This window comes from Puma concolor, chromosome B3 (assembly GCF_028749965.1).
Source record: "Puma concolor isolate L17-30 chromosome B3, mPumCon1.1.hap2, whole genome shotgun sequence".
In the NCBI taxonomy this organism is placed as follows: Eukaryota; Metazoa; Chordata; class Mammalia; order Carnivora; family Felidae; genus Puma; species Puma concolor.
The window spans coordinates 14,911,683-14,929,617 of NC_141672.1; the positions used below are offsets into that span (position 1 = coordinate 14,911,683).

Genomic DNA, 17,935 nt, shown 5'->3' on the forward strand with positions numbered 1-17,935 from the left:
GAGACTGACGGTATGAAAAGCCACCGTTTCAGAAAACTCTGATTATAAAGATTTACTTATTTGTGCAGCCTTCAAGAAAAACGTAGACTTGAAAATTTCCTTCGTGGTTTACCTCGCTTTTAAGCAAAATCTGCACACTTGCACACACTACTTAAGGATGGGACATAGAAAGGTTCTCCAGGCACAATATTGACACTTCACCTGGAGATACTTGTTGCTCTGGAGTGGACTTCAGGCATCTTCCACTGGTCTTTGGAGAACTCCACACCTGCACCCTTCTCACCAGGGGCTGTCCCCTAATCTGGAGTGCTTGAGTGAGGTGTGTCAGGTGACTTTTGCCAGAGCTATTGGGAAAGCAGTGTTTTCTTTTTTAAAATAACTACCTGGAAGTAATGTGGGATCCTGGAGTGGGGTGGGGGCAGAGGGTATTTCAGCCTCCAGGTGGATAAGGCTTACTTGAGAATGACGTTCATATTCCTGAAAGCAGATATTCTGGACTTGGAGATAGACTGTTAACATTATGATCATCTGGCTCCAGCATTTGTTAGACACTGTTAAAGTCTCTTTCATCATTTAAGCTTAATGAATCTGATTTCTGTAACTATAAAAGCATCGTATTCTTTCATAAATATACCGATAAATTATTGAATAGACTCTTAAATTTTCATGTCAATTACCTTAAGAAAACACAATCAGCATTCAGCTACCATGTTAATTTCCAAAGCACCTATGAACAAAGAGCTACCAGAGCATGCACAGTGGCATCATCTGTGTCCTCAGGGCCACAAAGGAACACATACTAGCTGTGACCTTGACTCTTTCACCCTATCAAATGAGGTTAGTATCACCTGCCCCACAGTGCGATGTATATAGTTCCCTTTGATTGGTTATACCTGTAATAAATTCCCTATGGATGCCAATTTCTCCCTTGCCTTTCCCTTCTGAGTTTCTCTTTATGTGTATTAAAAAGACTAGTCTGGATGCCTTCCGGTTGTTAATAAATCCAAGTGGAACGCTCTGAAAGACTAGCTACAAAGGGAACAGGGTCCAGTGTCTTAGAATGATTAATGTTGGTTAGACTAGTTTTGGCGGGGCTTCTGGTAGGCCTAAGAGAACAGCGTGTACTTGAGATGCAGCAGTTGGATTCTGCTTTGAGATGCACTTGATTGGAACTCTGTACAGAACATAGGCTTTACTGTGACTTGCATTGCTTTGGCCCCGTACCTGTTTGTGCCACCCTCGTTACTGCATGAGGCACCCTCCTTTCATATCCTGGGCTGACTCTTGCCCTCCTCCTCCCCCCCGGCGTGTTCTTTGCTGCCTTCTCTTTTGACACTTGGCATAGTCCTTTCTGCTCTGTGCTTTAGATCTAATGTGTGGAAACACCAGGTTTCAGTCAGAGAAGTTAACAGAACGTACTTAACATGGCAAAGTTTTCAGCTCTCAATGCTCTCACTTGAAAGGAACCAGTTCCACAGTCAGGCTCTTGCTCTAATTCAGTGGCTCAGGCCTGAATACTAATGCAGCGTTTCCTGGCTGGTTTTACACACCGATGGCTGGTTCTGTCACGCCAACTATGATTGGTTACTACAGTGCATGAAAGCGTACTTGGTTTTGTAGCTACAATTACGTGTCCCATAGATGAGGCCTGCTCCTTGCCTGGAGCTTGGGAACATCTGCCACGCTTACTGCCTGGGTTCAAATCCCAGCTTTGCCCCTTGCCAGCTGTGTGACTTTGGACCAATAATCGGTTTCCCCATCTGTAAAGTGGGGGTGGTAATAGTACTGGGTTACTATGAAGATTCACCAATACAAATATAGCACAGTATTTGGCACACGTAAGTGCTGGTCTAGGTTACCACTCGGGGACCAGCCTGCCTCCATGTTGGATCCTGGTTGTGGGCACTGCCGCTCTTCTCCCAGGAACACATAGCTGCACATCACCCCTTCCCTGCTCTCTCTCATCTTCTTTGGATTCTGTATCTCCCTCTCTCTCAAAAACAAGTACATTAAAAAAAAAAAAACACGAAGAAATTGTAGTTTTGTTTATAGTATTTTGTCCTGGATATTGCTTGAAAAAAAGCAGGGTACTAAATTTGGAAAACTTGTCAAAAAGTTTATAATGGTATCTAGGCATGTGTAGTTATAGCACACTGTCAACAGAGTTTTAGATTTAATCCTATACAACAGGCTATTTTAGTTTTGCCAGTTTGAGTTCCTGCAGACTTTTTTTTTATCCTGAAGACTTTTGCCACCATACTTTGTCATATCATTCATCAATTGTTACATTTTGTGAATGTAAATAAAGAATGCCTAATTTTTTGAGGTATCCATCAGTTAAAAGCAAGCATTTTCAAGGAATTCCCTTCCTTGAATTGTCAAGGAGTTGCAGCTGATTTTTCAGTTATGAGAAACTAAAATGTCCTAAGATTTGAATCAAACACCCAGATCATCCAAAAACGGTTTCACACGGACTACTGTCATTTCCCTAGAGAGTAAACTTTTTATCTTATGTGGAAAAAAGTTGTGACAAAATCACATAGAAGATCCTTGTTTTCACATACTGAATCTGATGCAGAAACCATATTCGTTGGAAGTCACAGAAGTTCTGTTAAGGATAACCACAGAACTTCTACACAAGAACCCAGGATAACAAAGCTGGGCTCCACTGCACTGCGGGACCTTATGGATGTCATTTAACAGAAGGATTAAATGTAAGGACGTGAGGATTAAATATAAAGCAAGCATAGGAGTGGAGGCAGATAGAGCTCAGGAAACATCGGCTATTACATTATGTGGAAAAATGACAGCCTTGCAAATACATGAACTTTAAAAAAATTTTTGTAATATTTTTGAGAGAGTGTATGTGAACGGGGGAGGGGCAGAGAGGAGACACAGAATCTGAAGCAGGCTCCAGGCTGTCAGCACAGAGCCCAATGCGGGGCTCAAACTCACAAACGGTGAGATCGGGACCTGAGCCAAAGTCGGATGCTTAACCGACTGAGTCACCCAGGTGCACCCCCCCCCCCCGCCCATCAGTGAACTGTAAGCCTGATTTGTATCAACTATAGTTAAACGCAGGCAGCCTTTTTCAGAAGTGTGAGGACTTAAAAACCTTCTCCCTCCGTCACCCCATGAAAACAGCTGGTGGAAGACCATTCTTTTCTTCCTAAAGGAATACGTCGGAGGTGAAGGGGACACGGAACCCTCCTGCCAAAATGGCAAGTGACTTCTCCCTAAGCTGCTATGTGTAGGGGCTATTTTCTGCCTCAAAATTTTTTTAGGTCTCTTTAAACGCTCAAGCATTCAGAATATTCTGTTGACATTCATCATCGGGAATCAAACTCTCGTTTAGACCTTTAGGCTACATCTCCACCTTTGTAAAAGGAGAAGCCAAAATCAAGAGTTGGATGCTCAACTGAGCCACCCTGGTGCCCTGAGGAACTCTTTGATAAGTCAATAAATCTATAGAAGTTTATGAAAAGACAGGAAGTTGCATTTTGATATGGATGTTTGCCCTCAGCAGATATATAGTCACCGGAGAGTGTTGCCATGCAATCTGAAGGAGGTTGGAGGAGGTGGGGGAAAAGGATAAAGGCAGCAGGCAGCTACAGGCAGGCACTAGGGGTGAGGGTTCCTCGAGGCAGGGAGAAAGGACTGTTAAACCCCAACGTGGGTTTCCTCAAACATTAACAGGCATGTTTGATGCTTTTTTGTAGCACTGTGGGCAATTCGGTCAGTCCCATTTAAAAAAAGGAACAGATGGGATAGAACTTGTTTTTTGTGTTCCCATGTTGATTACTCTTGGGGCATTATTTTCCATGTGTGCCATCAACTGTGCCCAGAAAGCTCATGTTACTGACCCTATGCTGGCCTGCCTTCCCTGAGCCCATGCTGACCAGGACAAGGGGCACAGGAGGCTGCTGTTAGCAGTCAGGCCGGGACACCCGGAGTGCATAACCCTGGACTATGGACTTCCCCTAATGTTACCTTGATGTACCTACCCACCTGTTCTATAGAACTTATTTCCATTGGGCTCTTCTGGGTCCCCATGGGGTGTGGAGGAATGTTACCTTAAGTATGGCCCATGAACCAGAAACACATATACAGAAAGATATACATACATACATGTATGTATACATATACACATATACGTATACACCTAAACATATATATATGCATGCGTATATATATATACATATATACGTATATATATATACGTGTATATATACACACGTATACACACACACAGAAAATGAGCATTTAGAAACTTTCATCAGAATCTGACATGCCGTACCAGCTGGTTGTGCTCTGTAAGAGGATCTGTGGGGTAAAGGTTGCCCATCTCCTCAGACGCCATGTTACCTGGAAGCCTGAACCACCTGGCAGAAAAGAGGACTTGGATCCTGCCAGCCCCGGGTTCAAATACTGGTAAGAGCACTTTCTGGAAGTGTGACCTTGCACAAACACTTCACCGTTTTGAATGAGTCCCTTATCAGGAAAATGAGGATAATGCTAACGAATCAACTATGGCAGCCGCAGTAGCAATCCCTGGACAGTTCTCGCTCTGTGCGGGCACCAAGCATCTTCACATAGTAACTCCCCACTCTCAACCATCTGCAAGGAGGACTGACACCACTCCCATTTTATAGCTGAGGGGCCCAAGGCACAGAGAAGTTAAACAGCCTGGTGTAGGTCGCACAGCAAGTGGCAGGGCTGGGATTCAAACTTCGGCAGTCCCAGCCCAGCTCTGAGCTCCCACACACCTTGCAGTTACATGGAGCAGACGAGCGACGTGCCTGCGTGTCTGACTCCACACAGTGCCTCCTAGCAGGGGGCTGTGACCGCTGTCCATCTGCTGCCCTCTTGATGGGCTGAACCCACCCCGCACAGCCCAGGCTGAATCCCGCTGTAGAACAGGCTGATTCTTCAGTCCTGGGGACACCGCTCCTGTTGACAGAGGCCTGCTCGGTGCTGCCCCCACCCCCACCCAGGATGGGACCACCATGCTGGTGAGAATCCTGGGGTACTTTGCCCATCCTTTTTTTTTTTTTTTTTTTTTGCTTTTAAGTTTTATTTAGGTAATCTGTACAGCCAACATGGAACTTGAACTCATGACTCCAAGACCAAGAGCCCCACGCTCCTCTGAGCCAGCCGGGCGCCCCAGCCAGTCCTCTGGACACACAGACCACCGGCCACCCACTCTGGGCCAGCCCCGGGTGCCTTCCCAATGCCTTCCGGCTCACATGATGTAGGGTTTGCATGTTCTGGGAAGTAGAAGGCATGGTCAGAAAAGGGTTAAGCCTTCGTCTTCTTACCTGGGTAATGAACTGGTTAAACTAATGGCTTTTCAACTGTTTAAAAAGCAGAACACGTGCACACACACACCCGTCGATAATATCCTTGACAGAATCCCACAATCTAAAATAGGTGAAGCAGAGCTGCTCTGACAGGACGAGGGTGGAGGCCCGCAGCTGTCTTCTCTGTCAACGCACCCCCGCCCACCCTGCTGGCTCCTAAAGGTGAAAATCGTAGGCCTCTGAGGAACGGTCTGAAAAGCTATCTTCAAAAATCTTTCAAAATTAACATTCAACACGCTTCAAAGATGAAGGTGGTGACAAAATGAAATCAGCCTCATGTAGAAAAAAAATAAAAGAGGGTCTACATCTTAGGAGAACTTGATTTCTAAGTATGAAGGACATAGGAACATAAAGCAGAGAGAGACCCTCAGAGCTTTGACCCAAACCAGCTATGTGATGGGGGGCGCGGTGGGGAGGGGGTGGTCATCCTGAACCTTTCTGGGCCTCAGTTTCCTCACTTGTGAATCAAAGGCACCAAATTAGGTCATCTTTCAGGGTTTCTTCCAAGTACAATACTTGTACTTTTGTATGGTCGTGTGTGTCTTTTCCGGAATTTTGTGGGGATGAAAGAGACACCGCTCCACTCGGAGGAACGGGCGAGGAAAGGGCAGGTGGTAAGGGGCAGCGCGACCCGCCCGTGCGCAGAGAGGGGGCTGGCACAGCACCGGGAGCAGGACAAACCCCGTGAGGCTGCGGGGAGACGAGAGGCAGCAGGACCCAGGCGTCTCAACAGCTGCCGCCCCAACCTCCGCCAACCATGAGACACACAGCTGCGGGCTGCGTAATAAGCGGACAATCACATTCCTCCCCTGACAAGTTGCGTTTGAATCCAGAGCGCCTTTCCCGATGGAGCGCGACACACAGAGTCCATCTTCAGAAGAGCTGGCACCACCGTGAGATCCCACATCGCTCGGAGGATGGTTTTACGTATATTCTCTTAACGCTGTCCAGTTTTCATTCCAAAGTTTAGAAAAGTGAGTTTTTTTTTAGTGACACTGTTAATGACCATTAAAAGTATAACCAGCATCCATGTTCACAGGAGTGATTTTTGCAGTTTTGTAGGGATGTAGATAAAACTTAAGGGTGAACGTCCAGTACAAACAACATCTAATATTTGGGGCTTGGTGCCTTAAACCTAAATTCCACAGTACTTTAAGATTCTCAGGAGGGAACCCACATATTCCCATGTGTATCTGGTGCTTTGGTATAAGGAATATTCCAAATCCATGGCCGATCTGGGGGGCAGGGCAGAAAAAACATATTACATATGTATAACACTTATTTGAACAGGATTAAAAAAATTCACTTACCTGGTAGGATAAAACCACCCACGTGCTAGAGTCTACGAACTGTTAAAAAGCTTTTCTGAACCAACCCCACACAACAGTCCATTTCAGACAAAGGCTGTCGGTAAAGGTTTGTGCTAAGACCCAGGCAAGTGAATGTGGAAACAGGCAAGCAGAAGCCAGGAGGTACATTCCGGCTTGTCACTTACACTGACAAGTGACCTCACCTCCCTCAGCCCCAGAGTCCTTATCTGTGCCTACACCGTGGGACTGTCACGAGAGTTAAAGGAGATAAAGCCATGTAGTGTCCAGCAGAGAAAGAACCTTAACAAGGGCAGTTATTATTTTCTCCTTTTATGAAGCTGGAGAAACCAACAGTAACAGATGGCATGGTCATGGTCACATATAACCAAGGGGCTCATTTTCACAACCGTGAAATGGTTTCGTTCTGCTCCTTAGGTTAGGAACTGATGAGGCAGGAGGGTCTCTATAATGACTGCAGGGCAATGTTGAAGAAAACAACACACCTTGATACGACACGATGGAAAGAACCCTGAAGACCTATGTTCAAATTTGGCCTCAGGTTCCTCGTCTGTGAAATGGCAATTAGCTGCAAAAGCAACCTCCCAGGATTACTGTGAAACATAAATGAGAGAACACCTGTAGAAGTTCCTGACATGTTGCAGGTGCTCCAAAATGCAAACTTTCCCCCCTCTGAGGTTTCAGAAACTGAAAAAATCTGAACAAATCACTTCTACCATGCTTCACTGCTGCTAGAATCAAACCAATTCAAAAGAACCATATATGCCTAGGGTGTAAATACGCTGCGAGGGTGAAAAATAAATCCCCATGGAATCTCCCCACTGAGTCTCAAATACACAACTCCAGAAGGCTGAGTGCTTACAGGGAACCAACCACTCGGCAGGTGAGCTGAAACTACCATCCACACGAGCAGCTGCTCAGCCCTGCCAGCCCGCTCTTAGGGGAAGCTCTCCCTTCCTCCTGAACAGAGAGGTAACACGGTAGCTGAGAGGATGGCCTGGCAAACAATGCGAGGCTCTCCTCACAGATCAGTGTTGAATCACCTGTGGAATAACTGCAGAGCCAGCATGCGCAGAGCAGCATCCAGCAGGACGTGCAGGGAAAGAATGCCAAAGATGGCAACAAGCTATCAGGACTCTGTTCTCCTCTTTGACCTTGAGAGGGTGTGAAAGCCCGAAACCACACACAGTGAAACCAGCTTGTTAGAAAGCCAGAAGCCCGGCCTGTGTGGAACTGTGTTGCAAGCTCGCTTCCTAAGAGGTGAGGGTTTGGCAGGGCTGGAGTCCCGGGAAGATGCTGCTGGAGACTCCCCGCAGCTACACTGGTCTCAACAGGGCACCAACTCTCTCCCACTGGGAGCACCTCTTCTGCGGCTACACTTCGCCCGTCTTTTCTGCAAACTGCTCTATTGGTAACATCGGCTCTACTTCATCCCCAACGCACAGCACCCCAGGATCCTTGCTGTAAGAGCGGCTATTAAAGATTCACCACCAATGCAGGGTTTGTGATGCACACATCTGCCAGTCAGCCAGTAACTTCGAGACCACCATTGCATTTCCTCCTCTCCCTGGTGGCCAACAATGATCGAGTAAGGTGACCGTGCTATTGGCAAATCTCTGGACACTCTGCTTTGTAAATGAGCAAAAGTCTGTATCTGTGAGCTGATCACCTGCCATGCTGGCTGTCTCTCTGCTGGGTCTTTTTGCCCATTATTCCTGGAAATCAGCGTTAATACTTGCGGGGCTTAGAGGAAAGCCTGTTTTAAGCAGCCCTCCAAAACTGTCCCATGGGAGAAAAACGTGCCTCATGATATAGGCATGCGCAGATCTGAGGGATCTGTTGAGTGTTGGCTGGGAGCCAGACACAAGGCTGTGGTCCCCGGGGGTGCAGTCCCGTGGGGCAGACACACAAGCAGGCAGGCCACGGTCCTGGAATTCTGAACCTCACGTCTGCGCTGTGGTTCCCAAAGCTGGCTGACGTGACAACTGCTGGTGCACCTCTCCACAACCCACCTAGAGGGACCTTGTTTCAGTCGGTCTGGGCGGGGCCCTGGCAATACACGCTTTTACCAAGTTCTAAAGGTGATCTTAACACAATCAGTCTGGGATCTGACAGTCTGGGATGAGAAGCTGTCTTTTTCCTGGGATACAATGAAACAATTTAAAACAGGAGTGTGATAGAAGATATGCATGGCAGCCGTGTAGAAGACAATGTCCAGTGGGAAGGAGCCCAAACCAGGGAGATGAACAGGTCATGATCTCATGGTTTGTGAATTAAACCCTGCGTCAGGTTCTGCGCTTATAGCGTGGAGCCTGCTTAGGATTCTCTCCCTCCCCATCTCTAAATAAATAAATAAGTATTTAAAAAAAAAAAAAAAGCTAAGCTAGAAGTTTGGTGTCAGCCTTCTGTTTGTACTATGAAACAAAAATAGATTTTATTAACAGAGATGATCAAAATCATGTCTAAAAACCTTTCCTGGTTCTCCTATTTAAAAAAAAAAAGTCCTCATTTCCAAAGAGCTTTCAAAAACAGGTCTTTAAAAGTGTATCAACGATTTTATATGACTTCTTTTGCATTTTCTTTGGATTAGAAAGTTCAATCAGCTGTTTCCCTTTCAAAAAGTTTATGAATCTGCCTCTACTATTTAGCAATAATTCTGATAGGTCTAGACTGAAGTTTCTGAATTCAAGAAAATTGCAAGTGAATCAAGCAGTAGGGGGAGTGGCTAAACTATATGGGAACCAATGGTTTAAAGCACTTGAGAGAAATAATCATACACTACATATGTGCTTAATCTAGACCATGTGCATCACATGTGCCAAGGTTTTAATGACCTCTTCAAATGAGCAATTACATACACAGCGAATCAGCTTAGTTCCATACACTTAAATCTGAAATATACTAAACCTGCAAAAGATATATACAACTTGGCAAATACCACCTTAACCAAATGATCAATATTGACTTCATCAGTAATCAGGTAATTATCATGTGGCTCCTTATATGATGCACCAAGAAAAACACATTTCTTGTGTGGTATTCTTGGCAAGAGTACACAACCTGGATCCACTTGTGAAGAAATAGTGGACAAACCAAATGTATAACGTCCCTCACCGACTATAAAATAACTGGCCTGTGAAGGGTGCCTGGATGACTCAGTCTGTTAAATGTCTGACTTCGGCTCAGGTCATACTCTTGTGGTTTGTGGGTTCGCGCCCCGCGTCGGGCTCTGTGCTGACAGCTCAGAGCCTGGAGCCTGCTTTGGATTCTGTGTCTCCCTCTCTTTCTCTGACCCTCTCCTGCTCAGGCTCTGTTTTTGTCTCTCAGAAATGAATAAACATTAAAAAAATTTTTTTAAATAAATGTTAAAAAATAAAATAACTGTCCTGTGCTCAGCAAAGTGACACTATCATAAAACAAAAAGCTTCTGGAACTGTTCCAAATTAATGGAGACTAAAGAGACATGATGGCCAAATGTGACACGTAACCTGGAACTTCCCTTTTGCTATAAAGGACATTATTGGGGCAACTGATGAAATACAAATAAATTCTGTAGATGATAGTACTGAATCAATATTAATTCCTTCTGATAACTGTACTGTAGTTATGTAAGTATTTTTAAGAAATATATATTGAAGTATTTGCTTGCAATTTTCTCTTAAATGGATCAGAAAAAAGTTAACATAGGAAAGGAGATATGCCAATATTCTAAAACACTGACATTTGGGGACCCTGGGTGAAGAGAACATGGGAATTCTTTGTACTTGTAACTTTTTTCTGAATCTAAAATTATGTCAGAAATTCAAAGAAAAGAATATTGTAGTTGACTCTTGAACACGGGTTTGAACTGCATGGGTCCACTTACACGTGGACTTTTTTCGATAAATATATACAGTACTCTAAGTGTATTTTCTCTTCTTTATGATTTCCTTCACATTTTCTTTTCTCTAGCTTACTCTATTCTAAGAATGCAGTATACAATACATATACAAAATATGTGTTAATCGACTTTTCATGCTATCAGTAAAGCTTCTGGCCAACAGTAGGCTATTAGTAGTTAAGTTTTGGGGGAGTCAAAAGTTATATGTAGATTTTCAACTGCACTGGGAGTCGGTGCCTATAACCCCTGCACTGTGCAAGGGCCAACTGCATATACTGTATGTATTTAAAAAAAGGGGGGGATAGATCACTTAATAGAATATAACCAAAGCCTCTGAAGTTCTGTATGTTCCATTATTATTTTTTAATTTTTAAGTTTATTTTGAGAGTGCGTGCACATGTGTGTACATGCATGCAAGCAGGGGAGGGGCAGAGAGAGGGAGGACAGAGAGAATCCCAAGCAGGCTCTGAGCTGTCAGCCCAGAGCTCAGCTCAAGGCTCGATTCCACCAACCATGAGATCATGACCTGAGTGGAAATCGAGAGTCAGATGCCCAACTGCCTGAGCTACCCAGGCACCCCTGGGGAATGCTTTTTCTACTGGAACTGAAGAAGCTCTGGGATATTTTTAAGGCTCCTTGATCTCTTTCGTTCTTGCTTTCGAAGTCCTTTGGAGATTAGGATTAAGTGGAGGAGGTGGAATTCTACCCAAGGTTCTGGGCTGGGGGTGGAAAGTACATAGCCCAAGGCCAGACTAAGGGAAGTCAAGCTTAAGTCAGTCAGTCCCCACCTCTGCTAAGCTTATTCAGAATTCAGGTTTAAGGCAAAAAAAAAAAAAAAAAAAAAAAAAGGAACATGAAGAACAGACAGGGGAGAAAAGACGAAGCCACAGCGTAAAGCCAGCAGGTGGAAAGAGAGGTCTTCACGCTCATGTCCTGAGACACTGGGCAATTCAGGGACTGCCGTGCACAGGCCTTAGGCTCTTTTCATCATCAGCTCACCAAGGGGAAGGAGAGAAAATGAACACTGATCCACCATTATGGGCCAGGAACTGACCTGGATATTTTAAATAACAGCAACAATAGCTAACGTTTATGAACTGCTAACTCTGCACTAGATACGGTGTTAGGTGCTTGACAGATAAGATAGCATCTTGGTTACTCTTTTCAACAACTCTCTGAAGTAGACACTCTTATTTTCCCATTTTATAGATAGAGACACTAAGGCCTAGAGGAAGCAAACAACTGCCCAAGGTCACTTAATAAGTTGCACAGCTGGCAACACAGAAACACAGCCTGGTTCTCTAGCAGTAGTTTTCATTTGCGTGTGCAGGGGGTGGGGGTGGGGGTACAGATTTTCTGGAATTGTGACAAAACCGATATAATCTTGCTAGTGAAAAATGAAAATGCATGAATATACAACAAATTTAGAGGATTTAACAGATTTAGAGAATTCAAACATACACAGCTTAGAAAAAAGGAAAAAGAAAAGCCTTCTGAAATTTACTATCAACACAACTGTTTATAGCTGTAAGTCACCCGCCAGAGGCAGCCGGCACACTAACAGCAGGAGACAGTACAAACTGGGTCAGATGCGTCAGTACAATCTAAGAAACAGGTCCATCGGCAGGGGCAGGTTTGGTGTGGTCACCATGAAAAAGCCAGAAAGGGTGAGTGAGGGTGGGGCAGTATCTAGAACCCAGCGAGCACCGTCCAGGGAAGAAAGGGACCCACTGTGCTAGGCTGACTCTGTCAGGGAATTAGAGATTTTGAATCTTAATGGCGTGAGGTCATTAAAACTTTCCAATCAAGAACAAAGATTTTCCCGTTCAGATTCAGCATTCACTCAAAAACGGTCGACTGTGGTCTGGCTCTCTGCGTAGGCACCTCCGTTCCAGGAGAAATACGCTGGTTGCAATAGGACCTTTCGCCATTTTAAATTAACAAGCACATCCTGATTATACATCCGCTCTATGTGAGTCTAGTAAGTGTGAACTCGCTTCAAAGACAGACATTCTGAGCCCGAGGAAAGTGGCCCTGCAGCCTGTGGGGCTGGGTCAGAACCGGATGCCATTCATGCCAGCCAGCATGCCTCCAAAAACACCACGAACCTGAACCAACATTCCAATGACCTTCTATGACGGAAAATACTTGGTCACTGCCTTTAAGAAAGTCACAGCCTTGGGCAGCCAGGGCATCTCCCTTTTAAGAGGATGGGAGGTATCTGTGAAGTCAAAATTATTTTCATCAAAATATTAAGCCATTATTTATTTTCACTTTTTCACGAGTGTACAGATGCTTTGTTACATCATATCACAACAGAGCAGTTATGAGAATTTAACTATCTTTCATTAACCCAGCTAGTAAAGAGGTTTGCAAAAATTGTAGATAATGCCATTTTCCTCACTTTCTTTTTTTTGGGGGGGGGAGGGGAAATTATATATATGTGTGTGTGTATATATATATAATTAGGTCTATTACTATTACTTTAAAACTAACCAAAATTCTTGGTTTTAATTTCTAATATAGTAAACATCAAGAGATCTAAAAACCCACGTAAATAAAAGCTCTTTGTGGTCCTTAATAATAAGAGTGCAGAGGGATCCTGGGGACCAACCATTTCAAGAACTACAGCTCTTGCGGCCCCAGACAGGGCAGCAAAGGGGCCTCCTCAAACCTGCGTTTCCAAAGTTTTCCATGAGCCAACCTCCCACTGGGAGACCAACAGTTTTCTCCTCGGCACTGTTTCTCTTTTGGTGTAAAACACGGACACTTTCCCTTCACCTGTGTCCTACCTTTTTTTTTTTTTTTTTAAATTTTTTTTTTTTCAACATTTATTTATTTTTGGGACAGAGAGAGACAGAGCATGAACGGGGGAGGGGCAGAGAGAGAGGGAGACACAGAATCGGAAACAGGCTCCAGGCTCTGAGCCATCAGCCCAGAGCCCGACGCGGGGCTCGAACTCACGGACCGCGAGATCGTGGCCTGGCTGAAGTCGGACGCCCAACCGACTGCGCCACCCAGGCGCCCCAACCTGTGTCCTACCTTTACTTCCATACAGTTCTGGAGGAAGATCATATGGCACAGGAAAGGAGGATGTTGGCTCCTTACTCCCTGAGAAGAATTTCTGTTTTACTCTGAAGCTGTCCAGGCCCTGCAGACACACAGAAGGAATCTATGACTGCACCGTATTTGCTGAAAAAGACAGATCTCATGCAGCAATTATATCTTGATGGTACTCACAACAAAATTCAAATTATTTCAGAGCTATTTTTGATGTTTCATAGGTCAGATATATTCACGACTCCCCTAAATTAATCTTTCCGAAAATAAAAGGCTCACATTTTAAAAACTAAATTATAACCAAGTTCACAGAAGTTTAATAGAGAAAAGAGAGAGAAAAACAATTTTGGATATTATAGCCTATTTCTACTGACTGCTATGTACAGTTTGAAGGAGTGTGTAGAAGATGCTGCATATAAATACCTCAAAATACTTTCAATATTGCTATAGTAACAGGCTGCTCACTCTGGTGTAAGAATAAAAGTTGCCTTCATGTATAACGAAAGTGTTCCAATATAATATGATAGGAATATGAAAACAAAAACTCTTCAAGACTCACCAAAATGGAAGGTTTATGCCAAGAACCCCAGAATAGGGTATTATTTTTGGATCTTATCAGGGGACAAGTTAACGTGCTGTACTTAGGCTGATGTTTCTAACCACCACTGCCTTCCAGCACAGGGCCTGTGCAGCAGGGCAGGCGCTCAATACGTTAGACTCATTCTCCTCTTGCCTCCACACATTATCATCCTCCTCTGGTTTCCTTTATGGGTTATCCTGGCACCTTGCTTGCAAGGCAGTCTGTCTGTCTGTCTCTCGTCCCTTCTGTCCACACAACCAAACAGGTACCTACCATCCATAATCTAAATACCCACATATTCAACAGGGTTAATGTCTTTGGAACCCATACAAAGAACTCGAATAGTTCTTAGTCTTGGTGATCACATAACTTAGTAGGGGAGAGTAGGACATGGTAAGAGTCGGGAGTTACGCTAACCGGGGCTTCAGGCAACCTGAGCTCTAACATTGCTCTGGCATTTACTGAGCTGTGAGAACGGCTGATATTTGCATTTGTTCGTTCAACACATTTTTTTTTTAGTGTTTATTTAGAGAAAGTGAGAAAGTGCGCACACTCGAGTGCACATGAGCAGGGGAGAGGCTGAGGGAGGGGGAACAGAGAGAGAATCCCAAGCAGGCTCCACGCTGAGTGCAGAGCCCGACGCAGGCCTTGGTCCCATGTACTGTGAGATCATGACCTGAGCCAAAGTCAAGAGTCAGATGCTTAACCGACTGAGCCACCCAGGGGCCCCTCGACACAGTTATTTCTTGAGTGCCTCCTCTGTGTCAGGCATCAGTGCCAGGCACTGAGTGCTTACGAGTTAAAGATGCCACTGTCCCCGTCTTCGTGGGGGTACACAGTCTAGTGGGGAGGCATCAAACATACGCATTTATCAAAGTAAAGTAACTACAATTTGTGGTGAGCACTGTGAGGAAAAACAGAGGAGTACTGGGAGAGAACAGGAGACTTGTTTTAGACTTGGGGGAAGGAAATGATCAACAAAAGTCTCCCTAAAAAAGTGACATTTTAATCAGGATCTGGAAGAGGAGCAGGGTTAGGAGAGATGAGAGTGGAAAGAATATTCCAGGCAGAAGGAATAGCTTCAGAAAAGTCGCAGAGGCAGCAAAGAGTTTGCATGTTCCAGGAGCTAAAAACAATGGTCAGTGGTACACCTGACCACTTACTTACTTGGGCTCAATTTTCTCATTTGTAAAATCTGAATAAAGCATCTGGATGTCATCATGGTAAAATGTCTTTCATGTCAACACCCAGTCTTGGTGCGCAGCTGGTGTTCAAGCCACGCTGAACTGCAAAATTAGGATAGAGGTACCTTGCTTGCTTACTCTACGGGCTTTTGCAGAGAGAAAATCAATGCCTAAGTGCTCTGTACCCATGAAGGCCTATAGAAAGGTAAGTGCAATGAAGAAAGGTCCAGAATGATGAAGGTGGAGACTATTAACACAGTGAAAGGCAGTAAGTGATAGCCTGCTGAACTCCAGACAGAAAAGGAAGAAATGCCTTTTGCCAGTAGTAGGATAAGGAAAGGCTTTGTAGCAAAGATTACAGCTGGGCCTTGAGAAATTGGTCTAATTTTGATAAACAAAGAGATGGCAAGAAAGAACATCAAGGGAGACCGGCATAACTCAAGGCAGAGCTGGAAAAGCATACCCCAGCCACGTGAGGGGGATGGGGAGTGAATAACCTAATGCACAGGGAGAAGACTGAGGAACACTGGAGAGAACCAGATTCGTCAATGTTTTGAACGGGAAGCAGTATGGACATCTGTGGCTCATACCTATTTAACTGGGCCCAACCCCATGCCACGGTGACTCAGGATATCCGGGCATGTGGGCCAAGTCTGAGCCATTGGCGGGGAGACCATCCTTCTGTTGGGGAGCTCATTTGGTAAGATGGGAGCCTTGAGCTGCTGGGGGCTCTCACGTATTTCAAAATTAACTCTGATAATATGGCCCAAACCCCTGGATTCAGCTGTGCCTGAAGCAACGGACTCACTCTCTGTGTTTGCCTTTTTTCTTACACTGTTTTAGTCGATTATCTGTCACTTACAAACCAAAGCATCACAGGACCCCAGTTAAAGAGCGTGGTCCTTACTCTAACATACAGTGAGGAGTTGCAGGGTTTTGAACTGTGAAGTTCCAATATAAATGCAGCCGAGCACAGGTGAGAACAGACCCAACTGGGAACTGTGAGAGCCAGAAGACTGAGAGCGGCTGCTATGCCACCGGGAGATGGATTAGTGCACGGTAATGTGGATACAAGTATCAAGCATCGTAACAAAAGCTGAGACACAAACGAGGGGAGTTTGGGAGAGTGAGGTCAGTGGAAAGAGAAGGAAATGGATTTGAAAGAGACTGAAGGAAAACCCAATAAAAAATCAGGGACATACGAGGGCAGAGGAGGAAGTGGGCAGGGAGACCAAGGACACTTGGAAAGGGACACTGCAGCCTGCCCCTCACCCACACTTCCACCCCACAGAGGGCTGCTGGGCCATCTGCACAACAGTCACACTGGCATCCCTCTTCACAGCTTACCTTCAACAAGTTCTGGACCTTAATCTATTCTTCCGCATTATCACTTACTTGCTGTGTGACTCTAGGTAAATTACTTAACCTTTCTGGGCATGAGTTTCCTCAGCTACTAAATGGTATGTTGAGAGTAAGTTATTCAGAACAGTGACTGGCACATGGATATAAATTAGTATAGGAAGTATATTCAGGGTGCTCTTGTGATGATATTACTCCTATTTTACAGGGGAGGAAGTACATTTGGAGGTTAAATAGGCGCCCAAGGCCATTCATCTATTAAGTCGTAAGGCTAGAAATCAAACCCTGACTTACTGATTCTTAGCCTTCTGTTCTTCAACTAAGCAAACAAATGGTCTCACATTCCCCACCAGAAGCCACAACAAAAGAATTCCTTGAAAATTTACGAGGTGATATTAAAGCAGGCCAAATCAAGATGCACCAAATTCTGGAAACCCTGGTTCTTGACATTTTTGAAAAGAGGCCAGAGTTTGGGAAATGAGGTCAATTTAATGACTATGAAGTACTTTACGTGGAGTTTTACATAAAACAACTTCCCTCTTCTCTGGCTCCTGGTCTATTTCTGTTATTTTCAAACAAATCATGGCAAAGCACTGAGAATCTTTATGGTCTGGCCCAGATCTGATGCCCCAACAGGTTTTGGCACATGCTTCCATCCGTGGTGTCTTACTTCACATAGAAGAAGCTTTGAGCCATCCATGTCTGACAGGGAGCAATATGTTTTTTTCCTGAATGCCATTTCTGATCCAAATTCTAGGGTATTACAGGGGGAAAAAAAAAAAGAAGTACCACTTTTCCCTTCAATCTGGATGTCAAATAATTTGAGGCTGTCTTCTAATTATCATTATTTATATATCAGAGTGATATCACTTGGCGTTTTATAAAACAGAGGAAGGCACCCTCCCAGGCACAGATACTTAAAAGACACTTAAGACAATGTATTTATAAAACACCAGGTGAGAGGGTGGACATCTATCACACTGGAGAAATTACTGGCTTTTGCCTTCAGCTCCGGGAGGAAAAGAACTGTTATCACCATGACGGATTAGGTTTAGAGGCTTAGCTCAATCACAGAGAACAAGAAACACGCTCAAATTTCATCTAGAGATGTCGTTTACTTTTTAGCTGCATCCAACTAGCATCCTCAAACAGTAAAACCCTATACAAGATACCAAGTTTTCCTG

At 44.5% G+C, this 17,935-nt stretch overlaps 1 protein-coding gene across 5 annotated transcripts in view; it reads right to left on the reverse strand.

Annotated features, from left to right (window-relative positions):
* Window positions 1-6,388: 6,388 nt before the first annotated feature.
* Window positions 6,389-17,935, reverse strand: part of TDP1 (tyrosyl-DNA phosphodiesterase 1) — a 92,045-nt gene continuing 80,498 nt past the window's right edge. For 4 of the 5 annotated variants that reach the window (XM_086709032.1, XM_086709035.1, XM_086709034.1 and 1 more), the window contains 2 exons: window positions 13,600-13,719; window positions 6,602-13,349 (listed from right to left, as the gene is read on the reverse strand). In XM_086709032.1, the coding sequence (XP_086565158.1) occupies window positions 13,194-13,349; window positions 13,600-13,719 (276 nt within the window). In that variant the 3' untranslated portion in view covers window positions 6,602-13,193. The other variant, XM_086709037.1, reaches the window with a different exon arrangement.